This window comes from Pygocentrus nattereri, chromosome 4, assembly GCF_015220715.1.
Source record: "Pygocentrus nattereri isolate fPygNat1 chromosome 4, fPygNat1.pri, whole genome shotgun sequence".
Lineage (NCBI taxonomy): Eukaryota > Metazoa > Chordata > Actinopteri > Characiformes > Serrasalmidae > Pygocentrus > Pygocentrus nattereri.
This window is the reverse complement of record NC_051214.1, coordinates 5,060,228-5,088,103: the sequence shown is the minus strand read 5'-3', so window position 1 is coordinate 5,088,103 and position 27,876 is coordinate 5,060,228. Positions and strand designations below refer to the sequence as shown.

At 44.5% G+C, this 27,876-nt stretch overlaps 1 protein-coding gene across 1 annotated transcript; it reads left to right on the top strand.

The window, feature by feature from the left end:
• The first annotated feature begins 11,798 nt into the window (after positions 1 to 11,798).
• On the top strand, positions 11,799 to 26,082 carry LOC108437533 (hydroperoxide isomerase ALOXE3-like). The gene is made up of 14 exons (XM_037537826.1): positions 11,799 to 11,942; positions 15,004 to 15,214; positions 15,376 to 15,457; positions 18,342 to 18,464; positions 18,556 to 18,650; positions 19,208 to 19,380; positions 19,528 to 19,668; positions 20,966 to 21,166; positions 23,650 to 23,736; positions 23,845 to 24,014; positions 24,629 to 24,747; positions 24,838 to 24,938; positions 25,023 to 25,193; positions 25,963 to 26,082. The coding sequence occupies exons 1-14, from the start codon at positions 11,799 to 11,801 to the stop codon at positions 26,080 to 26,082; spliced, it is 1,938 nt and encodes a 645-aa protein (XP_037393723.1).
• Positions 26,083 to 27,876: the final 1,794 nt, after the last annotated feature.

Sequence of the window (27,876 nt, the reverse complement as noted above, 5' to 3'; positions counted from 1 at the left end):
TGTTTTCCAAAAAAATGATCAAATGTTGATTCATCAGATCACAGGACCCTTTTCCACTTCGCCTCAGTCCATTTTAAATTAGCTCATGCCCAGAGAAGGTGGCAGTATTCCTGGCTCCTGTTTATATTTGGTTTCTTTTGTGCATTTAAGAGTTTTAATTTGCATTTGTGGATGCAGTGATGAACTATTTTCACAGAAAGTAGTTTTCAGAAGTGTTCCTGAGCCCATGCAGTGATTTCCACTACAGAATCATGTCTATTTTTAATGCAATGCCCCCTCAGGGCCCAAAGATCATGGCCAGCAAATACTGGTTTTTGGCCTTGTCCTTTGCATACAGAGATTTGTCCATATTCTCTGACTGTTTTTAGTATATTATGTATTGTAGACGATGAAAAGCAAAAGTCTTTTGCTATTTTATGCTGAGAAACGATATTCTTGGATTGTTGCACTATTTGATCAAGCAGTCTATCACAGAGTGGTGAACCCCTCCTCATCTTTACTTCTGAAAGTCTCAGCCTCTCTGAGATGCTTATTTTATAATCATGTTACTGATCTGTTGCCATTAGGGGTGTACTTTGTGTACTTCTGGTGCCGGTCCCAAGCCCGGATAAATGGTGAGGGTTGCATCAGGAAGGGCATCCGGCATAAAACTTGTGCCAAAACTATCATGCGGATCACAAATATGATTGCCATACCGGATCGGTCGAGGCCTGGGTTAACAAAGACCGCCTCCGGTGCTGTTGACCAGCAGGGTGCCGGTGGAAATTGGACTACTGTAGGTCGAAGACCATCAAAGAGGAGAGGAGGAAGGCAGGTTAGAAGGCAGCGAGAGAGAAGGAAAGGCAGGAGTGTGGAGGTTAGAGTAGGGACTCTGAACATAGTGTAGCGTCGGCCCAAAGGGGGACGGTGCTACTTCCCATGAGCCCCTGCGGCTCCGGTATGTGTAATGTTGGCACATGTATTTATTAGTTATGTGTTTGGTTATGTGTGTTATGTAGCTTGAGTCCTCCCTTACCGGTTTATGTAGTTGTACTGTATAAGTTGTCACCTGCCGTGTGCGTGTGTTGTATTGTTGTTGATGTCATTCCCTCGTGTGCTGTGTGGGAAAAAGGTCCATTTACCCATTTGGGTGATTACGTTGCTAAGGCATCGAATTAAAAGAGCCTTTTTCTGTCAAAATGGATCGGTTCACTGTCTCTCCCTCCTCCACCACGCCACAATTGGTGTCGGAAGTGGTCCTGCGAGATGAAATGAGACGCATCTCCGAGGAACTCGAACGGCTGAGGAGAGAGACGGAGAAACCGGGCGGTGCGACAAGGAAGAGGCAACAACTGGACGGCCCGAGTGACAGCGACCTACAGCGCTCAGCACGGCGGGCGACAGCGGCGGTGACCCCCTGCCCACTCCTCACGCGCAGGCAACATGGACGGCGACTAGCACGGCGGCTAGCATGACGCGACGGCTTAGCCTTCCTTGCTACAACGGCGACGCCGACTGGGCGGCTTTCGAGGCCCAACTGGAGGTCGTGGCGAGCTGCAAGGGGTGGTCCGACGCGGAGACGGCGGCACAGCTCTGCTTGGCGCTTCAGGGGCCGGCGCTCAGGGTCCTGGTGGAATTACCTGCTGAGCTGAAAAGAGCACTGATGACGCGCTTCGGGAGACAGCCTGATGAGTCGGCGGCGAAACTGCTACTTGCCAACCGGAGACGGAACCGGGGCGAGCGGATAGGCGTCTTGGCCTCTGAAGTGGCACTGCTGGTGCGGCAGGCCTACCCGTCCTTCCCCCGGGAGGCCCAGCAACAGCTCTCCCTCGATCACTTTGTACGCGCGCTGGAGCCAGGTGAACTGCGGATGCACGTCCGACTGGCGAACCCAATCACCATCAACGCTGCAGTGGACGAGGCGACCAGAGCTGAGACGATACTCTCCGGAAAAGGCGACGGATGGGACGCGATGGCGCGACCTCGGGTCGGACCTCCTGACAAGAAGCTAACCTGCTGGAGATGTGGCGAGATCGGTCACAAAGCAAACACGTGTAAGTCGTCGGGAAACGAGACGGGAGCCGCCCGGTGAGGGGCGCGGCGACTCCACGACGTCTCACGGAACCCCCCAGCATTATCTCACGAGTTACGGGGCTGCCGGGCTACTACATAAAATGTGAGTTGAACGGTAATTCTTTTCTTGCGCTTATCGATTCGGGGTCGTCGGTCTCTCTGCTTAGGCCTGACCTGTTGCCGGATGACGTGGGGGAGGCCTTAGCACTTTCGGGTAGGCGCACTGAGTTGACTACTGTGACGGGTAACCGATTTGAGCTTGTCGGGTGCGTTTCCGTGACGCTCGATTTCGGACACGGGCCGTGGACTCAGTCCTTCTGGGTTGGGGACATCATGGACGCATGCATTTTAGGCGGCGATTCCATGGAACAAGTGGGGGCGGTGTTTGATTTCGGCAGCGGTAGCCTGACTCTAAATGGCCGCAGGGTCGCCGTTCACGGGGGTACTGAGATGGCAGGAACGCCGTGTAATGTAGCCGTGCGTCAGGCGGGGAGTGACACAACGGCGCCGTTTAGTGTGGACCCGGTTCGCGATCTGTGGGAGCGTAGCCGCGCAGGGCTGTCTGAAGGGCAGGGCCAGTTGCTGTGGGCGCTACTTGACCGGTTTAGAGGGGTTTTTGCGGTCAGCGAGCGTGAGTGCTCGAGGACAGGACTCGCGGTTCATGCGATTGACACGGGAGACGCGTTACCTGTTCGGCTGAGGCCGCACCGTCTTCCGCTCGCCAAGCGCTTGGCAGCGGAGCAACAGATTAACGAGATGGCCGCCGCGGGGGTAATAGAGCCGTCGAGCAGTTCGTGGTCCGCGCCGGTTGTGCTGGCCAAGAAAAAGGATGGCAGCTGGCGGTTTTGCGTTGACTACCGTCGGTTGAACGCGGTGACGAGGGCTGATTCGTACCCCATGCCGAGGGTTGACGACACCTTGGAACGGCTAGCAGGTTCGGACTGGTTCAGTTCGTTAGATCTCCGCAGCGGGTACTGGCAGGTTCCCTTGGCGGATACTGCGAAAGAGAAGACGGCCTTCTCCATCGGCACGGGCCTGTGGCAGTTCACAGTCTTGCCTTTCGGGCTCTGCAACGCACCGGCGACCTTTGAGCACCTCATGGAGCGTGTTTTAGCGGGGGTCGCTTGGGAAAAGTGCGTTGTTTATTTGGACGATGTGCTGGTACACGCTGCCGGGTTTGAGGCTACGTTGGCCAATCTGGAGCTGGTGTTGGGCCTTATTAAAGAGGCGAGTCTCTCGCTTAACCCAGCCAAGTGTAACCTGCTACAACGACGGGTTAGTTTCCTTGGGCACGTAGTGAGCGGGAAGGGCATCGCCACTGACCCAGACAAAACGGCTGCGGTTCGCGACTGGCCCACTCCCCGCACGGTACGCCAGGCACGCAGTTTTTTGGGGTTCGCATCGTATTACAGGCGGTTTGTGAAGGGCTTTGCGGAGATTGCCGCGCCGTTGCATCGCTTGACGGGTGGCAGTGGTAACAGGCTTCGTTGGTCCGTCGAGGCGGATAGAGCTTTCCTCACACTGAAGGAAAAATTGTGCAGCATGCCGGTCTTAGCCTACCCCATACCGTCGGGGCAATTCGTGGTTGACACTGACGCCAGTGATCACGGGTTGGGCGCTGTACTGTCACAGATGCAGGATGGGTCGGAATGGGTGATTGCTTACTTTAGCAGGCGGCTCGATAAGGCGGAGCGCAATTACTGTGTGACGCGGCGGGAGCTGTTAGCAGTCGTGGAAGGACTTCGCCATTTTCGGACGTATGTCTACGGTGTCCCGTTTAAACTGTGCACTGATCACGCGTCGCTGCTTTGGCTGATGCGGTTTCGAGAACCGGAGGGGCAGCTCGCGAGGTGGCTCACGAGACTGCAGGAGTTCGATTACACGGCTGAGCATCGTCCGGGTCGTAGCCATGGGAACGCTGACGCCTTGTCCCGTCGTCCGTGTACAGAGTTGAGCTGCGTGTACTGCCAGCACGCCGAGAGTAGAACTGTGGAGGTAGGGCGTTGCGCGGCGGTTGGTCAGGCCCCCTTTGCCCCACCAACGCTGTCGTGCGTCTCCGGGGAAGAGCTGTCTGCGGCTCAGAAAGGGGATCCCGAGTTGGAGTGGGCGTTACGCGGTGTTGAGACAGGTTTATTACCGGACTGGGACGTTGTGGTGCGGTTGGGCCCCGTGGCCAAAGCCATTCGGTCAAGCTGGTGCAGCATGAGGGTCATGAGGGGCATCCTTTGCCGCGTGTGGGAAGACCCGAGCAACGGGCTTACGCTAACTCAGGCGGTAGTGCCTCGACGCCTCCGTGACGCAGTGCTGCAGGCGGTTCATGGATTGCCGGGCTCGGGGCACTTCGGAATAACAAAGACGCTGGGAAGGTTACGGCAGCGCTTCTGGTGGCCGGGATGCCGTGCTGACGTGGAGCTCCACGTTCACTGCTGTGACATCTGCGCCGCGAAGAAGGGCCCTGCAAAGGCCGCACGCGCTCCTCTTCAACCGATGCAGTCTGGGTCCCCCATGGAGAGGGTGGCGGTGGACGTCCTGGGCCCATTCCCCGTCACGGATGCGGGGAACCGTTTCATCATTGTAGCTATGGACTATTTTACCAAATGGCCGGAAGCCTACGCTGTACCAGACCAGAGTGCAGTTACGACAGCTGAGGCCCTGGTTGACAATTTCTTCTGCAGGTTCGGTGTTCCTGAGGTCCTGCACAGTGATCAGGGCAGGAACTTTGAGTCTGAGGTGATGGGGGATGTCTGCAGACTCATGGGCGTCCACAAGACGCGCACGACCCCCCTTCACCCGCAGTGTGATGGGCTGGTCGAACGTTTTAATCGGACCCTGGCCGCCCAGCTAGCCATTGCTACACAAGGACACCAGCACGACTGGGACAAGCGGCTGCCTGTTGTACTGTTGGCCTGCCGCTCGGCAGTGCAGGAGACCTCTGGTTTCACGCCGGCCATGCTTATGTTCGGGCGGGAGCTGCGGTCTCCCATCGAGCTGGCCTTCGGCGCCCCTCCGGATAGCGAGGACGACACACCACCCGGACCCCCATTTGTCAGGGGCTTGCTGGACCGGCTGCGCGATGTGCACAAACGGACCCGGGAGAACCAGTCCGCGGCTGGAAACAGGCAGAGGCGCGCATATGACATGCGTTGCTACGGCGCGTCTCTGCCTGTGGACTCGGGTGTCTGGCTGTACAACCCCCAAAGAAAAAAGGGACTGTGCCCCAAGCTTCACTCGGCATGGGTTGGGCCGTGCAGGGTCCTCTCCCGAATAGGAGAGGTTGTTTATCGCATCCGTTGGGGTCGGCGGCGCTTGGTGGTGCACCGCGACCGCCTGGCGCTGTACCGGCCTAAACTTATGGGTGCTGGACGTCGCCCGGACTCTCCTGCTCCCATTTCCCCCAGTGTTTCCCCTAATACTGCTCCCTCTGTACCCCCCGTGGCCAGACCGCAGCGCACGCGGAGGATGCCGCGCCGGCTGCAGGACTGCGTTTGACTATCGTTATGCTTATGCCGTGTGTGGGCCTTGTGGGTTGCTGTGGGGTTATTATGGGGTGTGATATGTTCTGTGTTTAAGGTGTTCAAATGGGGAAAAAAAAAAAAAAAAAACATTTGGTGTTCTGTTATTCTGGATCTTATGTCACTCTGAGATGCCTTGTGCGCTGTACTTGTTACTGTCCCGTGACTGCTGCGATGCCGTGCCCTAGTGGGGTCACCGAGGACGGCTGACCTCTTAGGGGGGGGCTGTGTAGCGTCGGCCCAAAGGGGGACGGTGCTACTTCCCATGAGCCCCTGCGGCTCCGGTATTGGTTCCTGTTATGTGTAATGTTGGCGCATGTATTTATTAGTTATGTGTTTGCTTATGTGTGTTATGTAGCTTGAGTCCTCCCTTACCGGTTTATGTAGTTGTACTGTATAAGTTGTCACCTGCCGTGTGCGTGTGTTGTATTGTTGTTGATGTCATTCCCTCGTGTGCTGCGTGGGAGAGAGGTCCATTTACCCATTTGGGTGATTACGTTGCTAAGGCATCGAATTAAAAGAGCCTTTTTCTGTCAAAATGGATCGGTTCACTGTCTCTCCCTCCTTCACCACGCCACAATAGGGACAATGACTGGTAAAGGCAGAGAGCTTGCAGACATGATGGAGAGAAGGAAGGTAGATATTCTGTGTGTGCAGGAGACCAGATGGAAAGGAAGCAAGGCCAGGAACATTGGAGGTGAATTCAAACTGTTCTATCATGGTGTAGAGAGGAAGAGAAATGGAGTAGGGATAATCCTAAAGGAACAGCTTGTGAAAAGTGTTCTGGATGTAAAGAAAGTGTCAGAGAGGATCATGAGCCTGAAGTTGGAGGTTGATGGTGTAATTTTGAATGTGGTCAGTTCATATGCACCACAGGTTGGTTGTCAGTTAGAGGAGAAAGAGGAATTTTGGAGTAAGATGGATGAAGTGGTAGATGGTGTCCCTAGAGAGGAGAGATTAGTGATTGGTGCAGACGTCAATGGACATGTTGGTGAAGGGAACAGAGGGGATGAAGAGGTGCTGGGTATGTATGGTGTGAAAGACAGAAATGCAGAAGGTCGGATGGTTGTAGATTTTGCAAAGAGAATGGAAATGGTTGTGGTGAACACGTATTTTCAGAAGAGGGAAGAACACAGGGTGACATACAGGAGTGGAGGGAGGTGCACACAAGTGGATTATATCCTTAGCAGGAGATGACACCTAAAGGAGATTGGAGATTGTAAAGTGGTGCCAGGGGAAAGTATAGCAAGGCAGCATAGTGTGGTTGTCTGTAGAATGAGATTAGAAACAAAGAAGAGGAAGAGAGTGAAGACAGAGCCATAGATTAGATGGTGGAAGCTGAAGGAGGAGGATGATTGCAACAGGCCCTTGGGGACAGTGAGGAGCTACCTGAGGACTGGGAAACTACAGCTAAGGTGGTGAGAGAAACTGGCAAGAATGTGTTGGGTGTTTCGTCTGGTCAGAGGAAAGAAGACAAGGAAAGTTGGTGGGGAAGAATGAGGAGTATTCAGAAGAAGAAGGCAGCTAAGAAAAAGTGGGATAACCAGAGAGATGAAGGAAGTAGGCAGGAGTACTATGAGGCTAGTCGCATAGCGAAAAGAATGGTGGCAAAGGCAAAGGCTCAGGCCTATGATGAGCTGAATGAGAGGCTGGAGAGTAAAGAAGGAGTAAAGGACTTGTATCGTTTGGCTAAACAGAGAGATAGAGCTGGAAAGGATGTACAGCGGGATAGGCTGATAAAGGATAGAGAGGGAAATGTACTAGTGAGTGAACAGAGAGTGTTGAGTAGATGGAAGGAGTACTTTGAAGAACTAATGAATGAGGAAAATGAGAGAGAGAGGAGGACAACGGGGGGAGAGATAGTGGATCAGGAAGTGCAGAGAATTAGTAAGGTGGAAGTGAGGGCAGCTTTAAAAAGGATAAAGAATGGAAAGGCAGTTCGTCCAGATGACATACCTGTGGAGGTATGGAGATGTTTAGGAGAGAAGGCAGTGGACTTTTTAACCAGGATTGTTTAACAAAATCCTGGAGAGTGAGAGGATGCCTGATGAGAGGAGAAGCAGTGTACTGGTCCCCATTTTTAAGAACAAGGGTGATGTGCAGAGCTGCAGTAACTACAGAGCTATAAAGGTGATGAGCCACACCATGAAGGTATGGGAAAGAGTTGTTGAAGCAAGGCTAAGACGAGAGTTTCAGATCAGTGAGCAGCAGTTTGGTTTCATGCCCAGAAAGAGTACCACAGATGCAATTTTTGCATTGAGAGTGTTGGTAGAGAAGTACAGAGAAGGTCAGAAGGAGCTACATTGTGTCTTTGTGGATCTAGAGAAGGCATATGATAGGGTGCCAAGAGAGGAACTGTGGTACTGTATGAGGAAGTCAGGTGTAGCTGAAAATTATGTTAGGGTGGTGCAGGACATGTATGAGGATAGTGAGACAGTGGTGAGGTGTGCAGTTAGAGTGACAAATGGTTTCAAGGTGAAGGTGGGGTTACACCAGGGATCAGCTTTGAGCCCCTTCTTGTTTGCAATGGTGATGGACAGGTTGACAGATAAGGTCAGGCAGGAGGCTCCATGGACCATGATGTTTGCAGATGACATTGTAATCTGTGGTGAGAGTGGAGAGCAGGTGGAAGAGAATCTGGAGAGGTGGAGGTTTGCACTGGAGAGGAGAGGAATGAAGGTCAGTAGAGACAAGACGGAATACATGTGTATGAATGAGAGGGAGGCAGGTGGAAAGGTGAAGATGCAAGGAGTAGAGGTCGTAAAGGTGGATGACTTCAAATATCTTGGGTCAACCATCCAGAGCAATGGACAGTGTAGAAAAGAGGTGAAGAAGAGGGTGCAGGCAGGATGGAGTGGGTGGAGACGGGTGTCAGGGCTGATGTGTGACAGAAGGATAGCAGCAAGAGTGAAAGGGAAGGTTTACAAGACAGTAGTGCGTCCTGCTATGATGTATGGTTTGGAGACTGTGGCTCTGTCTAAAAGACAGGATGCTGAGCTGGAGGTGGTGGAGATGAAGATGCTGAGATTTTCGTTGGGATCACAGGGACAGTGAAGGTGGAGCAGTTTGGAGATAAAGCCAGAGAGGCCAGGTTGAGATGGTTTGGACATGTGTTGAGGAGGAATAGTGGATATATTGGGCAAAGAATGTTGGAGATGGAGCTGCCGGGTAGAAGGAGAAGAGGTAGACCTCAGAGAAGGTTTATGGATGTAGTGAAGGTGGACATGGAGATGGTAGGTGTAAAAGTAGAGGAGGCAGTGGATAGGGCAAGATGGAGGCAGATGATCCGCTGTGGCGACCCCTAAAGTGAGCAGCCGAAAGAAGAAGAAGAAGTTACTGATCTGTTGCCAATTAACCACCATGTGTTTTTAAGCATTACACAACTTTACCAGCCTTTTGTTGACCCTTGGAAAGTGTTGCTGGCATCAAATTAAAAATGGACATTAAAAAAAAAAAAAAACAATAAACTTTCCCAGTTTCTACATTTGATACATTGTCTTTGAATCTTTGCCAGTGAAATACAGGGTTTAAATGATTTGCACATCATTTACATTTTGTTTTTATTTACTTTTAGCACAATTTCTCAACTTTTTTGGAAATGGGATTGTATGTAGAATCATTAAACAGCTGGTTATTGTAGTGGTTGAAGTTAATATATCATAAACATTTTTGTGATTCTGATTCCACAGAACTGTGGAAACTGTGACCTGCATTTCACAAAAAACATTATTCTAAATAACTCTGTGTAATATAGACCCATCCCCAGGCCCCGTAGATAACAGCCTCGAGAAGGCGGAGGCCTTGGACGGCATGGTGATGGACCATAAAGCCTGAACTCCACAGAGGGACGCACGTGAGTCATGGAGGGAAAAGGAGGACAAGACTGATGGTACAGGCCACAAGCCGTGCTGCGAGCATCAAATTAAAAATGGGCATATATTTATAAATTAACAAAATTTCCCAGTTTCTACATTTGACATGTTGTCTTTGAATCATTACCAATAAAATACAGGGTTTAGATGATTTGCACATCATTTACATTTTGTTTTTATCTACTTTTAGCACAATGTCCCAACTTTTTGGAAATGGGGTGGTATCTAGAATCATTAAACAGCAGGTTATTGCAGTGGTTAAATATATCATAAACATGTTTATGATTCTGATGGCAAAATTCTGGAGAAAAATGAAATCAGAGCAGATCTCAGAAACTACACTTTCTCTAAAACCATTGGAGTGTTGGTGTGCGTAGTTGATGTACACTTTGTGCTCCTATTGCACAATTTTTTGTCTTCAGATTCCACAGACCTGAAAATGACGACCTGCATTTCACAATAACCGTTTTTCCAAGTAACTCTGTGTGGCATACGCCCACAACCCCAGGGTTCTTGGCCTTTGGCATATTTTCTGTGAAAAACATATAAAATAGCCCATTTTCAGGGTCGTCACTTTGCCCCACACCCCCCCTTTGAAATTGGATGGTGCTTTGAAATCAGATGAATCTGTTTGAATCACCCTGTATTGTCTGGCTTTGGAAGCTCATGTAGGAGCACAAGATGGATTTTTCTTTCTTACTCACTGTTTTGCTGGTTGCCTGATAAAGCCTTCCACACAATGCTCTCTCTCATGAAACATGAAAGGGAGGCTAAAAATATATCACACTGGTTAGATCAGTTATTAATAATAAAAATGACAATGCACAGCTACAATCACAGCAGCCTTTAGGCTACTTTACATGGTTAAGATTTAGCTTTTTATGATATTAGCAAGAAGCATTTTAAAGTCTGGAAACACAAGATTATTTACACCTACAGCAAAACTACTAAATCCTACTAAAGAACTTCTTAACCCTTCCAAAAACTCCCAAATCATACTAAAAACTACCAAACCATAGCAAGAACCAAGAACAAGCAAAACCAAAACCTACTAAGCCTTATTTAGAAGAACCACATGATCTGGTTAGCTCAACAATCTCTTCTTGGTGTGCGCTCCAAAAAATGACATTTAATCTGACATTAAAATCATTTGTATAATTGTGCTGATGATGCAGGTCTATCTTAAACCTATATGTACGCTTAATGTCACTAATTAACATTCAGGAAAGAAGATTCTGAAAGATTCAGATTTCAAGAAAACTGAATTAGAAAGATTTAAAAAATATTTTTTTATCTTTTGTACTTTAAGTACATCTCGTACTTTTACACTTTTACTTGAGTATCAAATACTCCAAAAAACTTTAAACCACACTGTAAACCCCCTACACATTATTTTTAATCAGAGTGTTTGTATCTTTACGAAGTGTAACGGAGTTGCTAAGGAGCTGTAACATTATTATTTCTTTATTATAGTTATTTTATTTACAGCACTGTGCAAAAGTCTGGCACCTCAGCAATAAAACATTACACAGCATTAGAATCAATCCAAATAAACATTAACAAAAAGAAACAAAAAATACTTTATTTTTAAAAATGTGGTCAGCACTCCTGATATAGTTTAATGAGGGCTTGATCAGCCAAACCAGGGAGTGGATTAAAATTCGAAATTCATACTTCTTTAAGGAGAGGTTTAGAAATTCTGGCCCTAAAATGTTTGCATATATAAAATCACTAGTTATTGTGTTGTTTTTGTCCAAATATTAATGTTTTCTGAGCAAAAAACACTGTCCAGTTAAACATCTCTGTAAACCTGTGGTTTGGTTTAGTAATAAATTTCTTACAGTTTCACTAATAGAACATCTGTCATCACTGTCCCATTTCCAATTCCAGTGAAATCTAAGACACAGACCTCTCTGGGAGGGTCTTGGTTAGAGGTGTCAGTGAGAACATAAAAGCAGCACAGCTGGAAAGGCTGTGTCACGTCTGCAGAGGTTGCTGAGTTCTTTCTGCAAACAGCTGCTGAAGAGTTAACAGTCTGCACTGAGTATCAGTCCTGCATCAGGTGAGAGATCATGATGATGATGATGTTGATGATGATGATGATGATGATGATGATGAGCTACAGATCTATTCTATTATTTATCTATTATTATTTATTATACAGTATTCTATGTTTACACTGTATATACTCTAGCTAAACTGTAACTGTGTCCTTTAGAAATCCATGGAAGATACAGTGATTTACAAAACAGACACATTTACCGTGAACATATTAAGTCCAGGCTGGAACCACAATACAAATCTGAAAATGACCAGATGTACAATATTGCACGTGTTTTCCATCTTTAAACTCAGGGTCACCATGAGCAAGTACACAGTCCAGGTCTCCACTGGTGACGTTCTTTTTGCTGGGACCTCTAACAGGATCTACATCAAGTTAATTGGCGCAATCTGTAATAGTGGACCACATCATCTTCACACAGTAACAGGCTTTTGGGCTGGATCGGTAAGTTCATTCAGTTCTCTGTTTATAGGACTATAAATAAATAAATATATTATTAAATAATTAAAAATAAAAATCCAAAGTTTTAAATTTGGTTTGTGTGTTTTTACTAAATAAATACGTTTTTAAAAATCACTGAAGTAAGTGGTTGCATGGTGGTTGCACGGTTGCAAGTTAAAATGAGATTTTTTTTACTTTTAAAAAGGTCAGTTTTTAACATTTCTGGCTATTTTTTATCCTGTTATATTAAAGATTTTCAGAAAAACAGAAAAGAAATTCTTGAATTAAAATAAAAAGGTGTGATCAGGTCTGATCCAAATGCAGTCAGTTTTACATGTGAATGACCTTATAGGAAAACAGGGGAACTGAAAAAAAATGACATTTTCTTTGGAGATTATTTTGGCTTAAAATCACATTTAGCTCTCCAAAAAAAAAAAAAATCACACAGGGCAAATTCTGTTTATCACATTAAACTACTTTCTGAAAAAAAAAAGGTCTGTGTGAAATCAAGATGAAGCCTGAAAGTGGAGCCAGTCAGAATGGCCTGATATCTCATAGAAGAGAATGTGTCCATGGTGGAAGGCAATTAATATGTGCATATTACTGAGCCCTTCCTGGATCGGGGCCTTGTCATGGCGGAAGGGCTTGTGTGGTCTAGGGATCTTCAGAGCTAAGTCGTCGGGAGCAATATGCTCCTGGTAGGGTCTCCCAGGGCAAACAGGTCTGGAGTGAAGACCTAGACTACTGTGATCCAAACCCCACCATGCACAACATACACAAAAAATTGTATACCCTGCCTGGGAGACCTACCCCTGGAGCCAGGCCTGGGGGTAGTGTTCCACGGCGTGCGCCTGGTGGCCGGGCAGCCCACGTAACCCAGCCGGGCTCAGCCCAAAGAGGCAATGTGGGGAGACCATTTGGGCCCGCCACCCGCAAGGTCCAGCATGGGAGAGCGGTGCAGTGTCGTATATGCAGTGGGAGATTGCAGGGAGGCCCTTGGTGGCCTAGGCCCTCTGCAGCAGAAACTGGCTCTTGCTACGTGGAATGTAACCTCACTGGGGGGGAAGGAGCCGCAACTTGTGCAGGAGGTTGAGAGGTACCAACTAAATATAGTTGGGCTCATCTCCACCCACAGTGTCGGCTCTGGAACCAAACTCCTGGATAGGGGTTGGTCCGTCTCCTACTCAGGGGTTGCACAGGATGAGAGGCGCTGGGCAGGTGTGAGGACACTCACGAGTCCCCAGCTGGCGACCATGCAGTTTGAGTCCCAGTGGACGAGAGGGTCGCCTCAATGCGAATTAAAATCGCAGAGAGGAAAACTTGGACTGTTGTCTGTGCTTATGCACCAAACAACAGGTCAGAGTATTCGGCCTTCTTGGAACAAGTGGGTGGGGTTCTGGAAAGAGTCCCGCCTACAGACTCCATAGTCTTACTGGGAGACTTCTATGCTCACGATGGCAATGACTGGGAGACCTGGAGAGGTGTGATTGGGAAGAATGACCTGCCCGATCGAAACCCGAATGGTGAATTGTTAATAGACATAAGTGTACATGGTACCAGAGCTCGTTGGGTCAAAGGACAACGATCGACTTTGTTGTTGTTGTTTCATCTGACTTGGGACCATATGTTCTGGACACTCGATTGAAGAGAGGTGCTGAGCATCTGTTGGTGAGTTGGATCAGATAGCAGGGAAGACTGATGGCCCAAGTAAATAGTGAGGGTGTGCTGGGAACAACTGTCGGAGGCCCCTGTTCAGAATGATTTCAACTCTCACCTCCAGGAGAGCTTTTCTCATGTCCCAGAGGAGGTAGGGAACATGGAGTCTGAATGGACCCTGTTCAAAACCTCCATTGTGGAAGCTGCCAGGCATAGCTGTGGCCAAAAGCTTGTGAGTGCCTGTCGGTGCGGTAACCCAAGAATCTCCTGGGGGACACCAGTGGTGAGGGAGGCCGTCAAGCTTAAGAGAGAGGCCTTTAGTGACTGGTTGGCCTGAAGAACTCCCGATTCAGCAGATAGGTACAGATAGGCTAAAAAGGTGGCAGCTGCAAAGGTGGCAGGTGCAGCAGTGGCAGAAGCCAAATCCAGGGCAATTGAGGAGTTTGTTGAGGCCATGGAAAAAGACTTTCGTTCGGCCTCAAAGAGGTTCTGGACATTTGTCCGGTGACTCAGGAGCGGTCGGGGTGGCTGCGCCCAAGCTGTATTTGGCAAAGGGTGGAGAAACTCTAATGAGGATGTTGTCAGTCAGTGGAAGGAGCACTTTGAGGAACTCCTTAATCTGGGAGATGTGCCGCCCTCACGGGAGTCAGGGCCAGAGGCTCCTGGTGTGACAAGTTCCATTAACAGGCTGGGACAGTTGGCAGCAATAATGTGGTCACTGTACCGGACTGTAGTGGTGAAGAGGGAGCTGAGCCAAAAGGCAAAGCTCTCTATTTGCTGGTTGATCTACATCCTGACCCTCACCCATGGTCATGAGCTGTGGGCAATGACCGAAAGAACAAGATCGCGAATACAAATGGCGGAAATGAGCTTTCTTCCCAGGGTGGCGGGCTACACTCTATTCGATAGGGTGAGGAGCTCAGCCATCCATGAGGATCTCAGAATAGAGCCGCTACTCCTCTGCATTGAGAGGAGCCAGCTGAGGTGGTTTGGGCATCTGATCCGGATGCCCCCTGGACGCCTCCCGGTGGGGGTGTACCAGGCACGGCCTACCGGGACATCCTAGGACCTGCTGGAGGGATTATATCTATAAGTTGGCCTGGCAGCACCTTGGAGTCCCCAGGAATGAGCTGGAGGAAGTTGCGGGGGACAGGGTCGTCTGGGATTCTCTGCTCTGTCGCCTGCTACCGCGACCCTATCTGGACTATGATGATGATGATGATGGATATTACTGAGTCCCGGATGCTGACAAGAGCTATGAGAGTCCCAAGTGCCAGTTCCTTGAAGGTGGACTGGGGCGCCATCATCATGCCAACTCTTGCGGCTCTCATTGCCCTCCAGGGTTCAGGTGCCTGGCACAACTACCTAAACTATTAACTAAAATGTCTATACTTTTGTGTCCCAACAGGAGCAAACGTTCACAGTCGAGTGCAAAGAAAATATCGGCCAACTCTTACTGGTTGAACTGGAAGCTAAGTCACCATCCTTTATGCCATTAATTGACGATGAGTGGTTCTGTTCCAAAATCATTGTAACAACACCTGAAGGAGACCGTATTCTTTTTCCATGTCATCGCTGGATGAGCTGTGAGAAGAAGCTGACTCTCAGGGATTCTGTAGGTGTGTAAAAATGCTGAATTACAATTCAGTTTAGCAGTTCACTGTACAATATTGCTATGCCAGCAAATATTTACTCATTATTGAACATCAAGAACATGTACATTAACAAGGCAGGAATATTTTTTTTTAGTTATTAAATATATTTTGCATTTCCCATGTAGCCACACTAAAAACCCAGGACAAAGCTCCTGAACTGATGGCACACAGACAAGAGAACCTGAAGAGAAGGCGCCAAGACTTCAAGTAAGTGAACATCACTCATGTTCTTATTTACACGCGCACACTGCTTTACACGTCGCAGCTCAGGCTTTTCAGACTTCTTTGCGTAATCAAATGCAATGTGATGATCAATTGTGTTAAACGTGTAGAAAGCCTGTGGTGAAAGAAACTATTTAATATGTTAAATAGCATTTAATATACTGTGTGTGCCTCCACCTTGTTGCTTTGAAACAATTCCTAATTGTGTGTCCTTGTTGTGTTTTTATTTATCAGCGTTTTTTTCACTACAATACCCAGCATTCATTTCACAAAACCACAACACAGCCACAGGGAATCTTCTCACAATAGGAGATCCTGATGGCTAGCACAGCCACTGATGTAGAGGCTAATAAATACGGACATGATACTTTATTTTGGTCCCTAGCAGTAACGTTGGCCATCTGTCTGCATTAACAAACTAACAGACTCAGATTTCAGTTGTAGTGAAAGGAACCAGGGGTCTAGATAAATAAAGTAGTCTAGATAAAGTAAAGCCAGTTTTATATGTAATGTTGATGGTAAAATAGTGGAAAATCTGGACACAATGCTCTGCATGTACCCCTCCAGTCTCAGACATCAGGCAGTGTATTAACAAACATTTTATTTGAATGTGCCATAGAATGCATTCATTCAGCTTTTTAAAATGCTCTCTGGTGTCCATATAGAAGGTATGTGATTTTGGTCAGGATGCAAAAAGCCCAGATGTGGTTTTACATGCCCATTTCCAACATTATGATTGAATGAACCTAGAATGAAATAAGTTTTGTTCCCTTTTTGGGGGGCTGATTAATAGTTTGATGAGTTCTGCTCTGATTGGCTGGTCTACAGCAAGGCAGTGATATGGTTCACACAGAAGCCACACAAAATAAAATGCTAGTTACTTGGAGTTTGCTAGTAGCTAACATCACATAGACTACCTACAGTGTTCAATGTCAACGAAACAAAGCTATGAAAGTTGGTAGCTCACTATGAATCTTTCAAGTTAAGACTTCAAGCTTTAAAAAGTGGATAAAATCCCACAGCATGGCTACTTACAGGTTGCAGTTGGGGTAGTGATGCTAATAATAAGGTGGAAATGCTCCTCTGTTTCTTCAGTCTCTTCAGGGTCAAACACTGAGCAAAGCTGCTTGATGCTGTTGAAGGTTTGAGAAACTGTCTGGAGTGAAATGTGCAGAACAAACGAATAACTTTGAACTAAAGTTGCCCAGAATGCTGTTAAAGATGGTTAAAGATGTGGGAGCTAAAGCTGGCTTCCTATTCGCCAGCTTGTTTTTGCAAATTTTCCGTTCTTAAAGTGAGGCAGTTACAGTTTGGTGCCTGTACAAGCTGCAGCATTTAAGGCGGAACGCAACATTTGATTAAGGAGCTGGCAGATAGGAAAACAAGGTCAGCCTTATTTTAAAGATGAGCACCAGTCGTACCCATCATTAATAGCTTGGATTCTTGACAAAAAGACAGCCCCTCCACAGCCTGGTTCTTCATAATATCTGCCGTACTGGTGTTTGTAAAGTTTGGGTGTGTGAATATTAGTGAGTCAAGACTATTACCTCACAGTTTTTGTGTTTTTAAATAGGCCTCGTTTTTACATTTGAAGGAGAGACGGACGTGTTTGAGGTTAATGGTATGTCGGTTCCATGGACCAAACTCTCCTTATTGAACTGCGCCCATGTAAACGCAGATTTCCATTCTATGGCACCTTTAATATCTTTCTATAAACAAGCTTTTAAACTCTTCAGACATCTTGTCGTCACCGCTGTGAAAAATTCTGACTCAGTAAATTTTGGTGCAGTAGAGCTTTTCACATCAAGCCACTCTGAACAATGTCTTTTATATCCTAACAATTTATGGAGCCAAAACTATGCTTTAGCGGAAATGAAAAACATTGACATTGTAACATATTAAAGTATCTAAATGCAAAAATACATAATTTGACTGATAACTTACGAGCCAGGGAGGGCTTTTTGTACATTAAAGTGATTCAAAGCTGGACATAACACTCTGCAAGACCCAGAGTTATGAATCTCCCTTGTCTTCTCTAATGACTAATGGGTGGTTGTGGTCCCTGTGTGAAAGGGTTAACTTTCCTTTGGCCTGTCTCTTCCCCGGTGACTAACATGTATTAATAAAATCAGACACTGCTGAGGGTGCAAGGGTGTCTGCCCTTTGTGCATACTTACAGGCTGTTAATAACTATTGTTCCTCTTTTATTCTGCAAACCACTTGCACTTTTGACTTACTGGATTTTGATGTTGAACTGAGCACATCCAGAGATGGAGAAAAACAACTCCATGTATGGACCAGCAGGTTACGACATATGTTAGAATGTGGTCGGGCCCTTCCTGGCTGCCTGCGTGCACGTGGGACGGGCTCTCTGTGTTTATAAAGAGGGGACTGCCCCTTCTTCTGTGTGCTTTATGAATAAAACTCTTATCTCTCTACGAGAGTGTTGTTCATTATTGCATCGAGAGCTCTCTCTGTCTTGGGACTTAGTAGGATTGCCGAGCAGGTTTATCGCTTCATTCTCTGGTTTCTGGGGGAGAGCACTGTTCTAGGAGACCCTTCCTAACACTGTGTAAAGATCAATTGGAGTAACTTGACTACAAATAGAAAAATAGGAAAATAAATAAATAAGTGAAAATTCACTTGAGATAGCAGAATGAATACTTTAGTATGGTGATAGTTTGGTGATAATAATGTGATCGAAGATCAACCAAATTATTAAAACACATGATGTGCACAAGCACAGCTACGTTTTACTTTTGGTCTGACACTTGTTCTCCTTGAAGTTACATTCAAATGTGTAACAACACAATGCGTCTCCTGCAATCCAGCTCTGTGCATTTATATATTATGTATTTATGTCTTACAGTTGGCGTCCATTTGCTCCGGGATTACCTCAAGTTGTATGTGCTGAAAGTCCACATGATTTGCCCCATGAGGTCAGATTCTCTTTCACCAAAGAAAAAGAATTCAATTTCAGCTCAATTGCAGCGTAAGTTTTGTATTTGAATGATCCATAATTTCACTGTCAGGTTTGCATGTTGATGGATCTCCATTTATGCATCGATATATATTTTTCTCAGTTTCATGAAGCTGAAACTGGAATGCCCTTCATATGCCACCTGGAGTAGGTTTGAAGACCTCAGTCGGCTGATCTCCGACAAGACAAAGACTTTAGGTAATTTAACACCACCAGTGAATCCACATCAAAGCTGCACTATGTAAGATTTTTTAAATTAAAACTGAGTCACTGAGTCAGGAGAACAAAAACAGGTAAAATATTATGAGTTTGCACTGCTGTGAGTCGCCCTGTAAAGCCCGAAATAAACGTTTAAAAGCCAGAGGCTTCAGGTCAGGAGTTCTTCACACCACGTCATACGTCTTTATGCAAGTCAGAAAGAAGGTTTGGTCTGATACTTAAATATCTCAAATGTATAATCAGCATTATAGTGATGAAGATATGATGACAATAGTAGATCATTTATTCACATCCACAGAAGACACGTCATTGAGACACGTCATTGAAACTGCGTTCCCTTTGAATTATCTTTCAAAATGCTTACATCCACTCGGGGAGGGGGTCCGAAGCACAACTCACTTTACAAAATGTTCTTGCACAAGTTAAATGCAATTACACACTTCCACCAGAGAGGTCTCCAAATCCCCACATCTTACATAGTGTAGCTTTCATAGTATCTCCCTGCTGGGGCTTATTTCTTTGTCTATTTTTTGTAGAATACGTGGAGAAGATTTGGAAAACGGATGAATTCTTTGGATACCAGTTTCTAAATGGCCTGAATCCCATGATCATCAAGTGCTGCTCAAAACTGCCTGAGAAATTCCCGGTCACCAATGAAATGGTCAAAAGTTTTTTACCAGATACGAGCTCATTGGAATCAGAAATGAAGGTAAAAAAGACACCATTTAACAAATCGATCATTTTTTAAACCATCTGATTTCACACTTAATTTGTAACAGTTGTCTGTTTATTTATATATTTACTTATTTCTAGCACTATTTTTATTTTGTGTTCAATTTCTTTTGTATTCAATCAGAAGGGAAACATCTTCCTCTGTGACTATGAAAGACTGAGAGACCTTGAGGGAAATGAGATCATCAAGAAAAAGCAGTATCTGGCTGCTCCACTCTGTCTGCTTTTCAGCACTCAGGGCAAACTGATGCCGATTGCCATCCAGGTAAAAGCAGGAAACCTTCTGTCATTTCAAAGGAGTTATATTCCATTTTCTCACCGTTAGTTCAGCTTCATCTAGGTCCAGTGTCTGGCGTTGGGGTGGTGGTGGGTTGTTCAGGGTGGTAGATGGAGCATTTACAGTACAGGCAGATTATACTGTTTTTGTTTATATGTCTGAAAAACTGAAATGAAACTGCAAATTTAAACATGTTTATTAATATGTGTATGCATATACAGGGGTGCTTGAAAGTTTGTGAACCCTTTAGAAATTTCTATAATACTGCCTAAATATGACCTAAAATATCATCAGATTGGCCAGATGCAGCAAAACAGGCCCCAACCATGATACTACCACAATTTTTCACAGATGGGATAAGGTTCTTATGCAGGAATGCAGTGTTTTCCTTTCTCCAAACATGAAGCTTTTCATTTATTCTATTTATATTTATATCTATTTTGGTCTCATCCGTGCACATAACATTCTTCCAATAGCCTTCTGGCTTGTCTAGGTGATCTTTAGCAAACTGCATGTGAGCAGCAATGTTCTTTTTGGAGAGCAGTGGCTTCTCCTTGCAACCCTGCCATGCACACCATTGTTGTTCAGTGTTCTCCTGATGGTGGACTCATGAGTCCACATTAACATTAGCCAATGGGAGAGAGGCCTTCAGTTTCTTAGATGCTACCCTGGGGTCCTTTGTGACTATTATATGCCTTGCTCTTAGAGTGATCTTTGTTGATCGACCACTCCTGGAGAGGGAAACAACAGCCTTGAATTTCCTCCATTTGTACACAATCTGTCTGACTATGGATTGGTAGAGTCCAAACTCTTTAGAGATGGTTTTGTAACCTTTTCCAGCCTGATGAGCATCAACAACTCTGAAATCTCCTTTGTTCAGGCCATGATACACTTCCATAAACATGTGTTGTGAAGAGCAGACTTTGATCCCTGTTCTTTAAATAAAGCAGGGTGCCCACTCACACCTGATTGTCATCCCATTGATTGGAAACACCTGACTCTAATTTCACCTTCAAATTAATTGCTAATCCTACGGGTTCACATACTTTTGCCACTCATAAATATGTAATATTGGATCAATTTCCTAAAAAAACAAATGACCAAGTATAATATTTTTGTGTCATTTGTTTAACTGGGTTCTCTTTATCTACTTTTAGGACTGCTGTTAATATGGAATCTTATATAGTTTTGTACTTCATTTAAAAATACAGTTCAGTGCTGGTGGCTGGCTTGCTCCAGAACTAAACTGTACTTTTGTGTAAGCTGTGGTGTTTTTTGTATTCAGTTGAACCAGGAGCCTGGACCAGGGAATCCCATCTTTCTGCCCTCCGACTCCAAGACTGATTGGCTGTTGGCGAAGATCTTTGTGAGAAATGAGTTTAATGAACATGAGCTGAACTTCCATCTGCTGCACACTCACCTGATGGGGGAGGTCTTCACTGTGGCAACGATGCGCAACTTGCCTTCATGTCATCCGCTGTTTAAGGTGACCTCTTTCCTCCAACACTTACACAGCCTAACACTGCATCCTTGTTTTTAACCAGTATCTCACTGTCAGCTCAGCCGCGATACAACTCCAGCGTGGATTTATCAAACTGGTACACTCAAAGACAGCTGTACATTAGCATTGCTAACACAAGGCCTAGTTTCCACCAATTGTGAATTTACAGATAGAAAATAACAATAGTGCTAATAATTTATGCATATGCCAATTCTGTACAAAAGTATATGCACTTATTTTACATGCACATTGGTATAAACAAATGCTGCAACTATTCTATATTTAGAGATGTATTATACTGCACTTTTGATTTATATTACTGACAATGCCCACAAAATAAACAATCCAATACACAGCTAGTGCAGAAGCAACACCATTTCCAAAAAAGTTGGGACGCTGTGCAAAATATAAACAAAAACAAAATGCAGTGATGTGCAAATCATTTAAACCTTATATTTCATTGAAAATAATACAAAGACAACTAATCAAATGTTGAAACTGAGAAATTTTATTGTTTATTGAAAGACATACACCCATTTTGAATTTGATGCCAACAACACATTCCAAAAAAGTTGTGACAAGAGAACAAAAGGCTGGTAAAGTTGTGTAATGCCAAAAAAAACCTGGTGGTTAATTACCAATAGGTCAATAACTAGATTGGGTATAAAGGAGCATCTCAGGGAGGCTGAGTCTTTCAGAAGTAAAGATGAGGAGGGGTTCACCACTCTGTGAAAGACTGCACGATCAAATAGAGCAACAAGTCAATAATGTTTCTCAACATAAAGTAGCAAAGGACTTTTGCTTTTCATCATCTACAGTACATAATATAATAAAAACAGTCAGAGAATATGGACAAATCTCTGTATGCAAAGGACAAGGCCAAAAAACAGTATTTGCTAGCCGTGATCTTTGGGCCCTCAGATGGCACTACATTAAAAACAGACATGATTCTGTAGTGGAAATCACTGCATGGGCTCAAACACTTCTGAAAACCACTGTTTGTGAAAATAGTTAATCACTGCTAAAATGCAAAGAAGAAACCAAATAGAAACAGGATCCAGAAACACTGCCACCTTTTCTCGGCCTGAGCTCATTTAAAATTGACTGAGGGGAAGTGGAAAAGTGTCCTGTGTTCGGATGAATCCACATTTGATCATTTTTTTTGACATCATCGTGTCCTCTAGGCTAAAGACCGCTCAGCTTGTTATTAGTGCACAGTCCAAAAGCCAGTGTTTTGATACATGATTGTATATGGGTGCATTAGTGCACAGGGCACGGGTGATGTGCACATCTTTGAAGGCACCATTAATGCTGAACAATTTATACATGTTCTGGCAACATATGCTGCCATCCAGACCACGTCTTTTTCAGGGAAGGCCTTGTCAAACCACATTCTGCATGTATTACAGCAGCACTGCTACATTTTAAAAGAGTCTGTGTGCTAGACTGGCCTGCCTGCAGTCCAGACCTCTCACCACTGAGAACATTTGGTGTATTTTGAGGAAACTCTGAACTGATGAGCAGCTGAAATTCTGTATCAAATAAGAACAGGACAACATTTCACTTTCAAAACTACAACAGCGTCTCCTCAGTTCCTAAATGCTTACAGAGGGTTGTTAAAAGAAGAAATTATGAAACACAGCGGTAAACACGTGTTGTTAGCATCAAATACAAAATGGGTGTATATTTTTCAAAAAACAATACATTTCAGTTTCAACATTTGATATTTTATCTTTGTACTATTTTCAATGAAATATAGGGTTTAAATGATTTGCACATCATTATACAACACAATCAGATTATTCTAAAATGTTAATAAACACTGTTACATTTTGTTTGTTTCACATTTTATTCTTTTCAGTCATTGTTACTTCATCACTATATTGATATACATCATTGAAGGTGGTCAAAACTGCACCCTTTTTATGCCATTGTCCCTGTGACAGGTTATAGAAAATTTTGTTGGTGGACGTTGCAGCATAAATGTATGTTTTTGTAGTTTATTTTGGTCTTAATTTAGTTATGAACAATAAGTCAAATAGCCTGTTTTCATCAGACTGCTACACATCCACAGAGAAGGGAGACTTTTAGTACCTCACAGGCTTTCACTATTAATGATGACCCCATGAGCATTTGTCAACATGAGCAGTGGAAAGTTCTCCTTATCTTCCTTTTCCTGTGACTGGGTCAAGCAGATTTTTCATTTGTTTGACCTTTGACCTTTTCATATATCAGGATCACTGCATCGAATTTATTGGCAGCTTTGAATGACCCAAATACTGTTAATTAGGTCTACATGCAAATTCAAGAAGAGAAAGACACCCTACACATGAGAAAGACAGCTCATAAGCTGAGGAAGTTGGTCAGTTAGAGTTACCAGTTAACAGCTAGCGGCTAGCGTAAGGTCCAGTGAACAGACCAGAGCAATTAATCATAGTAAAAGTGCTTTATCACTCTTCCTCTTCCAGCTCCTGATACCTCACACTCGCTACAATCTCCAGATCAACATCATGGCCAGGAGTGTGCTGATCTCAGAGGATGGGGTTTTCCCTAAGGTGAACATCTTTACTGTGGCGATGTTCTGCAGTACAGTGTGGACAATGTGAAATAACAGTAACACTTTCTTTAAATGATGGTTAATTATGTTTGTCATCATTATATAGTTTACTGCCATTGGAAACAACTCCATGATGACCTTCCTGAAAAGAGCAGCCTCTTCTCTGACATACAGCTCCCTCTGTATTCCGGATTATATCAAGGAGAGGGGATTGGAGAAGATTCCCCATTACTACTACAGGGATGATGGTCTGAAGCTGTGGGACATCATTTTCAAGTATGGGAGCAAGAAAATTCTTTGGGGCAGATTTACTAACGTTTCGCAGTTTATATTTTGGTGTTAAAAAGCGGTTGTCATGACTTACTAAAGAGACGCAATGGTGCTTAAATGATCAAAGGGGTTGACCATTTTATGGCTGCTTTATGGCTGTTTTATGCAGGCTTTTGCAGGCTAACTTAATCATCTGATTAACAGCAGTGGAATTCCTAACCTTCCTAATTGACCCGCTTTTGAAATTCATCGTTCCGCTTCAGAGCAGCACGGTTGTGCATTGGGTAGTGTTGTCACCTCAGAGCAAGAAGAGTCTGGGTTCAGTTCCCCAGCTGGGTGACCAGTGATCTGTATGTAATTCTCCCTGTGTCTGTTTGTCAAAAGAAATGCAGCGAGGCAGATGCTAAATTGTCCCCAGTTGTGAATGTATATGTCTGTCTGTCTGCCCTGTGATGAACTGGTGACCTGTCCAAGGTGTTTCCTACCATCCATCCAATAACCTCTGGGACACATGGCCCAGGAGGATAAGTGGCTTAGTCAATGTGTGTGTGTTCTACTGTAATATTTACAATCTTTTCATCCATTTCGTAATAAAATAACTAAATGTTTTTATCCACTAGCTTTGTGTTTGGATTTGTGTCGCATTACTACGTTGATCAAGATGTTCAGGCAGACGACGAGCTGCAGGCTTGGCTTACCGAGATACGAAAAAACGGCCAGCTAGAACAAAGTCAGGCTGGTATGTCTTTTTATTTCTTGGTTTGTTTGTTTGTTTTCGATCCTTAATTAAAAATCCTGTTTAAAACCTTTCCACTCACCTCACTTTCAGGATTTCCAAAGTCTTTCTGCACTGTCAAAGAGCTGGCTAAGTTTGTGACCATGGTGATCTTCACAGTGTCTGCACAACATGCTGCGGTCAACAGCGGCCAGGTTTCAAATGCTTTACCTGAATTTATATTTAATATACTAATGTAAACAATTATGATTGACTCTTCACTTACTCTGCCCTCTCAGTTTGACTTGGGGGGCTGGATGCCCAACTTTCCAAGCTCTCTCCGATGTCCACCACCTCGTCAAAAAGGAGAAACCACAAGGCAGTCTGTTCTTGAGACCTTACCTGACGTCAGCACCACAGTTAATGCAATAGCTGTTGTCTACTTGCTGAGCCAGGAGGGCTCTGATCGGGTGAGTCTATATACTCCACTACAATGCACAACTACTCAGCATGACCCACCACCAACACAGCAGAAACCATGGTACTGAGTGCTGCTTCAGCTAACAGTGTTGTACTGGCATATCTGAGCAGGTTATGAGCAACATTTTCAAAATTTATTTTATGTGTAACACATGTTTATGGATCCTGCGTTGACCTGTCCAAACAGAACTGTTATTTTGGGCACTGATGAACATAAACGTAGTTGTTTATGAATGAACAAAGCTCTACCACCTTTTGATTAATAATAAGCAGTGTTTTCCACTGTTTACTGTGTTTATGCCAGGGCTACCTTAACTTTTTAAACCCTCGAGCCTACATTACAGCAGACTCAATGATTTCCTGACCCAACACACCCGATCTGCTCATGAAAGGCTCAATAGTCAGTTGATGAGCTGCATCAGGTGTTTTAAGGTAAGGAGTAGTAGAAACCCTGCAGAGCTTCAGGTCAACAGAAACAAGGCTAATAAACACTGATTGAAACAGCTGCCAAGCACACCTACTATGCCCTTAGTGGACACTGCTAGGCTAGTTAGCATTAGTAGCTGGATCCTCGATAGATGACACAGCTTTGTTCAACAGCTAAGTTTACCAAAGTACTTCAGTTTCCAAACTACGTCTCACACAGATCCACAGAGGACTCTGAGCTTACAGAGTATTTCCAGGAAGCCGTTTTACATCGATAAATATGACCAACACTGTTCATAAGGGTGAACTTGTCAGCGTAACCCTCTCTGGCAGCACTACGCTCAGTACAATGCCCTCTGCTATGTTCGAGATCATGGCTCCAGAGTGATGCGTGGCTATGTGTTCAGAAGACCCGTCACCCCAAATCAGTTATGCAATAGAAACAGCAGGTGAACACCCTCTTCTAAGACCCGCCCCCTGATATAAAGTGTCAAAGGTCATAAGCAATAATTTTTTATAAGCAGAAGAGCGATTCCAGAAGTAAAGAAGATATCAGCAAATCAGGAAATAGAAAGAAATGAAAGCAAAAATCGGCCAATGACAAATACACTTATATCAGGATGACTGATACAATAATGATTAATCTGATCAATTTATTTGAAACTTTAGGCACAAAGTAACTCCATAGACATGGTGATGTACAATAAAGGAATGAAAAAAGTGAGAAGACAAGCAGAAATTATAATGGTCTTTACCTTAGAATGGCTTTGTGAAATGAAAAGATCCCGACTGGTTCATGTCAACAAACAACCCCTTCTTTGGCTACTTGAACCATCCTCCTCACTGTGTGTGGGTTCCATATAAACATACTTCCTCTTCCTGGCAGACTCTTAACATCTTCAGTTGGTTTAAATCTCATCATTATTTCCCTGAAAAAAAATGGGCATTTTTAACTCTTTATCTATTTTCTTGTATCCACTTCCAGTTTTGTGTGGCTCAACAACATTTATCAGACATCACTGCCATTTTCTCTGGTCTTTCTCACAGTGATGGATGACTAAAGTAATTTGGCCTGTGTGTCACCTTATATTTATGCCCCAGTGAAACTGGAAGGCATGGCTGACCATTTAATTGTTCATAAAAACTCAGGTGAACTTTACCACATAAACGATATGAATGGGAACGCACTTCTGTTTGATTTCAGATATCTTAGATTTGTGTTAAAAGCTTAAATGCCTGATCAAGAGAACAAGTAATAAAGAATGTTTTTACTGGTCACTTTGCTCATGTTTACCAGGGGTGCCAGTATTTGTGTAGGCCACTGTACAATGCAACAAAGAGAAGACTGGCTTACAGCTTTCTGCAGTGGATGATATAGAAAGTCCTTCTAGGGGGTGATGGGCTGTTTCTTTTATTCTGTTATTACTTGCTATTAACCCATAATCAATTAAATGACTATGTGAGTGAGGAAAAACACTCGTGTGATTTTTTTCACTGCTAATTACATTTTACATTGTTAACTCCTTAATACATGTGTTCTGTTACACTTCATCAATAAATGCAGCAGAAAACAAAGTCGACCTTAATGACGTGTTTTACTGAATTGCTTAAACACATTAGAACCCTCACAGTTCATCACAACTGTGTTTCGTAAAATCACATTTTGTTTCTTAAAAGGAATGTCACACAAAATTTCTTCATTATTCAGTGGTTGATTGGAAGTCATGCAGTGTGGTTTGATGTGAAATGCTTCATTCTAGAGAAACACAACACAATCACAGTACCATCCTGAACCACCAGTGAGCCTACATGAGTCTTCTGATCTTATATATGTAAAGTAGATGTAAAAATGTTTAAACAGTGATGAATCTGAAAAAAATCAGTTTGCTTTGGGACTATTTTGCCTCACAACACCCTGCATGTTCCTCTCCACCATAAATGGGTGTAAATATATATATACACATAGATAGATACAAAACCTTCTCGGAATGACAGTAAAACAGTATCTGGAGCTTCAGGCAAATTATGTGTAACAATTTCTTGTAATAGCTTTCTGTTAGGGAGCTTTCAGAGGCCTTAAACTCTTCAGACGTCTGGTTCCTATCACTGTTCTGAGATGGCAAGTTTCTCTGGACTGAAACCAAAATCAAAACACTCTGAAACACTCTGTATATATATACAGTGGGTTGCAAAAGTATTCATACCCCTTGAACTTTTCCATATTTTGTCACATTACAACCACAAACA

Coding starts and splice junctions, on each gene's coding strand:
- LOC108437533 (XM_037537826.1), top strand. CDS start 11,799: ATGAGCAAGTACACAGTCCAGGTCTCCACTGGTGACGTTCTTTTTGCT. Junction 19,381..19,527: donor CATTGGAATCAGAAATGAAG/GTAAAAAAGACA, acceptor GTATTCAATCAG/AAGGGAAACATCTTCCTCTG. Junction 24,939..25,022: donor CTGCGGTCAACAGCGGCCAG/GTTTCAAATGCT, acceptor CTGCCCTCTCAG/TTTGACTTGGGGGGCTGGAT.